Consider the following 5,917-nt stretch of genomic DNA (forward strand, 5'->3'; position numbering starts at 1 on the left):
TGTAACCTTTTAAAAAGAGTTCCTTTACAAGAGTTCAGAGAGGCTTTTAAAAATCATTATTAAGGAGTTTAAATGGCTAAAATTAGAGATCCCCTTACACAACCAGAGATAGCAACAATTTCTCTTCAGTGGTGTGTGTAATAGTTTAATGGAGTACACACTGCAGTGTATCAAGATGTGTCACACGGCCCCATTGTAAGCATTGCTCTGCACTGTAATGTTACTGACTGCCCAGGGAGTAAACAAAGTCTGTTTTCAGACTGCCGTCAGCCAAGGACTTTCTCATGCATGAAGCAGCACAGCTTATTTTGATTGCAAGGAAAGTAGTGATCAAAGTGAAAAGATACATAATCTAGAATTATGCACTTGTATGTTTCTCAGCGGAAGAGTCCCAATATTTAGACTGTGGAAACAAACAGTTTTGTTTTACTCAGTAAATATTTCTTTGCAAACACAAGGCAGACACAATCTGCTAACCTACATGTTTCTACAGAAGAAAACCATTCAGCAACGTTTGTAATGTACCCAGAACAATTGAATGTGAGGACAGGTCATTATAGCGCCTCAGTGGGATATATGCTGGCTTTCCTTTATTCTTGTATGTTCTCGCATGGCTGCTCTAAGTGCAGAAATTTAAACACCTTTTGTACTGGAATTTTTTAACAGTTAAATAATCAGATTCACAGATTCTGCTGACACTTTATACAAAAATTAAAACTGGCTGTACTGGAAAAGCAGTATTTAAAAACCCATCTCTAGGCATAACCTGTGTTTCTCCTGGTGACTTAAAATTCGTGCAGGCTTGGTGAAAAAGGCAAAAAACCTTACCTTTTCTGAGGGATATGTCCACTGCTATTGTGAAAGACATAAGAAAAACACAGGTGACACACTGTTATTAAAAAATTACAATAACTGTCTAGAAATAGTGTCATAAACTGCACTTGGGTTCTTTTCTGATACATAAACACTTTCCTCCTCTATTAACTGGCAGAAAATCTCTGTCTTGTCAGCCAAACTTGCCATTGCTTTCAGCTAAGGAAAAAATTAATGTAGTTGATTACTGTCTAGACTTCATTGCTAGTTAGGTTTCCAAATACAGTTTTGGTAACAGAGGACAACTGGATGAGTAACTCTGATCAATGCTTAAAGGGTCCCCATTGCCTACATGAGATCTGCCTCAAAGCCTGCTGACTTCAGTGAGTCTTGGTAATGCAAGACTAGAGATGAGTGTATTACACTAAGAAGTAAAAAATTCATGAAAAGAAATACATCTCCAACCCCAACCCTCTAACTCATTCCCACAAAAGTCCTACTGCAGAAAAGAGCATGGCAGAATTAAAAATGTACTTATAGATATAATAAAACTATTTGTTTTATGTTGGAATAACATTTCACGGATGTCGGTGTTCAGCCTTTCTGCTGAATATACAAACCTATCAAGTCAGGCAGAAACTTCCCCCAGATTGGCTATTCTGTGGTCTAAAATCAGACTACACTACCTAGTTTGAGTACTACACCCAAAAAGATAGCTGCACCAACCATATATTTGTTCCTCTGAAAGGCATCTAAGTGGGTGACTTTCCTTTTCACAAAACCAGGAGGACAGACTGATAATCAACAGAGACTATGCGGAGGAAGAGTAAAACAAGCTGGTGTTGGCTGGACACAGCCAGGCTGGTAATTACCACTCACAAGAGTAGTTGTATTAGCCAGGACAGCATTAAAAATTCCTGGAACCGAGGCAGAAACGCAGCAGAGAGAGCGGAAGGGTTTCTCGTTGGAACAGGAAAATGAAACTGGACTATCGGCATGTCCCCTTCCCAGAGAACGCAGGGGTGCTCCCACCCGACGCGGAGGATGCGGAGGTCTCCCCAGAGCAGGGCTAGCTCCCGCTGGGGAGTTAGGAGAGAAAAATTGTCGGAGCTGGTGTGCTCGCTTCGGGCCGGGGACGAGTGTCGACCGGGCTGAGAGCCCCGCGGCCGGAACCCCGCGCTCAGCGTCGCCGAGTGACCGCTCAGCGCTGAGCACCCTCAGCATCGACGAGGGACCGCCACCCGGCACCGCCTTACCGCTGAGCAGCCGTGCCCCTGCAGCCCAGCCCAGCGCGGCAGCGCACAGCCCCGCGGCCGCCAGCATCGTCCCCAGCTCCGTCTGCGCTCCCTGCGAACCCGGCTGGCCGCAACGCCTGGCCCCATGCGAGTGGGCGAGAGTGGAGGGAGCGGGGAGGAGCCGTTGCGTCCTCCTTCTCCGGGCTCTGGGCCAGCTGGCCGGGTCCAGCTCAGCCCCTCCGCGGATAGGAGGCGGCAGCTGCGAAGACCCCCCCAGCCGAAGCCCCCGCCCCCCTCGCTGCGCATCTCTGCTCCGGTGGCATCTCCCGCCCCGGGGCACGCCCTAAGCCCGCACCTCTTCCTGCCGCTCCCCTTCTCAGCTATCCCCTGTGCCGCACTTCAGACACCCCATCGCTGCTGCGCGTTTCCCCCCGCTCCAGCTTTATCTCTCCCCTGTCCCACGGAGAAAGGACAAGGCACGAGCAACAGGAGACATGTCCATCCACACAGAGTCTGAGTGACAGAAACCACAGCTGCAGTCCCGGAAACCAAAGGCTGACCTTCCCCGTGCTGGTGTACAGCTGCCTTTCGGTAACTGCTTCAAGACTGAAAACAACACGGGAACTTCGTTTCAAACATTAATAAATGCTGAGCCTGCTTCCTGGTGGCTAGAGAGCTGGTGTGCACCTGTTTCCGGGATCACTAGCTCTCCAACTAAGATTTTGATGGTTTGGCCTCTAACAGCTTTTTGCAGGTTGCGGAAATGGGCAGAGCATCAAAATGAACAAATACAGGAGTTTTAAGAGCTACAGTATCTGCTCAGACATATACTAGCTGAGGTTGTTGTTTGAAAATAGGCGATTAATGACTATGAAAGACTTAAAATGTAGACCAACTCTTGGGAGACCAGTTGGAGAAATTATTTCTTAAAACAGTATTTTAAATAGAGAAAGATCCTTTAACATATCATTAAGACATCCTACTCCAGATCATCAGAAGTCAGGAATCTCAGAGGTAGGCGCTGGAGCTGAGCTAAGGCAGCATGTGTCGTGTCTGTGAAATGCACAAATCAATGGTGTCCTGGAACCAGTACTTATATTTTCCTTTTACAGTTAACTCCAGAGGTAACAGTCGTACTAGAAATGAATTCCACCTGATGCCCTGTATCTTCCTGAGATACTTGCTTTCAGTTGTTTCTCAGCTTTCATATCCGTATGTTAAGTTGGAAGGAAGATGTACGCTGCAGATTCATTGCTTAGTCTTTAAGTTGTGGATATTCAGTGGTGCCAGTGTGAGAAAAATGGACTCACTTAAATAATTTAAATGGCTTTCATTAAAAGGAAGAAATTGCTGAATCAAGGGCTGTGAGGTGCATTGTCAGCATTTTCAAAGGTGATGAAGGTTTTTAGGAATAAAGAACAACTTCATAGTAAGTGTAGCTATTCTTTTTAATGCTTCACACTGTAGCTTAGCCCATGGCCCAAACGCACCTTCAGGAGTGCCCTCATAGCTCCCATCTGACTAATGTAACTGTGTTTAAGGAAGGAAACTCAGATTTTGGGAGATACAGGGCAATGATGATGTACTTTAAGGGCAAAAAAACCAGCCTCAACTTCACAGTACAGAGTGGAAGATATTAGCAGTACATGTGAAAAGAATCAGCTAGCCACTAGTGAAAAATGGTACCTGACCTGGTACCTGAGTAGTCCAGAGTATAAAACTCTCATGAGTTATTGTCTTAGAAGGAAGGAGACTCATTGCTTGTTTCAGGCCTAGCTTTAATGCATAGAATTTGTACAAAGAAGATATATATTTGGTTCAGTATTTCAATAAACTTTAAGAGGAAGTACTTAATATGAACCAACTTAAAGCTTAAATAAAGAGGAAGAAAAAAGGAAGCTTTTATGTCTAAAATGTATACGTTATTTCTGAAAGTATCCTTTGAAATGCTGCTTTCCAAGTTACTTCTCAACTCACTACACTTATCAGCTTTAAAATTCCAGTTCTGCTCTCTACTACTGGGTAATGAAATTGTATTGATTAGTATATGTAGTTCTTCAGAAGGACAGTTGTTTAACCTTATATGGGGTAAAAACGAATCTATCTCTGGTTTGTATCTTGTGAATTACAGCTGAAGGAAAGAAATGCCTTAATATAATACAGACCTCTTATTCTTCCATTTTCTTCTCCTGATAAACATCCGGCCAGGGCAAGCAAAACCATTATAAATCAGTAAATCTAGAGTTCACTACTGATAATCATAAAATTCCCTAAATGGAGTTCTTCCTTTTATTGCTGAAATTTAGTTTATGAGAGCTTTTTAGGGAGCAGACCATGTGAAACCTGCAGACAGTCTGATAGTTTTGTTTTCGTGTTTCAGTGGAAAAAATCCTAGAGACAACAATGAAAAAAATCAAAGCAACTAACAATAGATAGACTGTGCAGATTCCTTTGACATATTAAACTGAGACATTTAGACACACATAGTTGGATTAAAAATGGTTTAATTTAAATAACTGAGGTCCTTTCATTATGTATCTCTATGTAGAATACAGGGCCCTCAGTGAAGTACTGCCACAGTGCTCACTGTCAATTTGACAGCACTGTTGTCACTGCTTCTGCCTTATTGCACTTCTCAGTCCCAAGTTCTTCTAGTTTTCAAGATTCCACATGTTCTCATATTTGCCCTGTTCCCCATCTGCCCACACCAGTGAGGTCAGCTTCAGTCCCTGTCTGCTCTTGCCCCCAAGCATTTCCACAATTTCTGTGAAAATTTTGATGTACTGAGTCATCCTTTTGAGACAGTTTGCGAGAAGACACGCAACATCTTCTCAATGACTCTTCTATTCTGCAGTCTTGGAGAAAGTCATCAAGGCCAGCGTGTTGTAGCTGACTAAATAATAAATATGCCCATACAAAAATAAGTGTAGCGTCGAGAAACAATCAGTTATATCTTCAAACGCTTGAGTGTATTTATAGTATCACTGTTTTACTCCTTGTGGTTTTCAGATTGGAAGTTGTCCAATTACTGTATCTAGCTCACTGAAAATTCATTTAGCTTCTATACCTAGGGCTTCCTACTGTCTGGTCTGAGGTTTTCAGAATCACATAGACTACAGAATCCTCTTTGCTTGGGGGATTTTGTGAATAAAGCCAGCTTTTCTGCATGCTTACTCAGTTCAAACAGAGATGCTTTTGCTGTGCAAGACTGATATGACTTTCACATGAAATTATCTAACTAATTAAAATAAGCTTTTCTAATAAATTAATTCACTGTCAGTTTGGGAAATAACAGTGTTAATGCAGTTAAGCTTTCTTTCTAAAAGATCCTGTCCCTGTGCCACTGTAGAGACAACATTCACTTACCAGAACTACACAACAGCGCTTCCAGGTTTTGTTCTCCCAGGGGACATGCTGCCGGAAGTCTGAAATCTGGATTTGAACAGTAAATGACACCTATGACCGATAATAATGTGAACATTATTCTTATTTCTTTCAGTGCATTAATTTTAATATTCTTAGACTTATGTGAGGCTTATAGCATGTTCTATAGTTGTATTGAGTAATTTACTCATTGAAATTAATCAGTCATCTTTATGGCTGCCAGATGTCCAAAGCTGAAAACCTTGCTATCATCTATTGTTACTGATTCATTTTTTTAAAAAAAAGAACAGAAGATTTAGGGAACTATTGCTAGCTTCAGCCAGAATTCAGAAAGAAGGCTAATTCATGATAATGGATGAGATGCATTTTGGAATTATTAATTGGAAAAGGAGTATTGCTGACTTGAAGGAAAGACTTGCAGACCTCAGCACCTTTCTGCACCTCTTGCAGATTGCTCTCATCTGGCCTGCTTCCCAAATATAAGC

At 42.4% G+C, this 5,917-nt stretch overlaps 2 protein-coding genes across 2 annotated transcripts in view; one reads left to right on the forward strand and one right to left on the reverse strand.

Moving 5' to 3' along the window:
* The window catches only part of LAYN (layilin), a 5,875-nt gene extending 3,739 nt beyond the window's left edge, over window positions 1-2,136 (reverse strand). The window contains 1 exon segment of the mRNA XM_010183657.1: window positions 2,070-2,136. Within this exon segment, the coding sequence (XP_010181959.1) occupies window positions 2,070-2,136 (67 nt within the window).
* Window positions 2,137-2,193: 57 nt separating this feature from the next.
* LOC104539976 (putative colon cancer-associated antigen SK1) lies at window positions 2,194-2,565 on the forward strand. Its single transcript, XM_010183658.1, has one exon. It carries the CDS (start codon window positions 2,194-2,196, stop codon window positions 2,563-2,565), a length of 372 nt encoding a protein of 123 aa, XP_010181960.1.
* The last annotated feature ends 3,352 nt before the right edge of the window (window positions 2,566-5,917 follow it).

Source organism: Mesitornis unicolor, unplaced genomic scaffold, assembly GCF_000695765.1.
Source record: "Mesitornis unicolor isolate BGI_N332 unplaced genomic scaffold, ASM69576v1 scaffold11214, whole genome shotgun sequence".
Lineage (NCBI taxonomy): Eukaryota > Metazoa > Chordata > Aves > Mesitornithiformes > Mesitornithidae > Mesitornis > Mesitornis unicolor.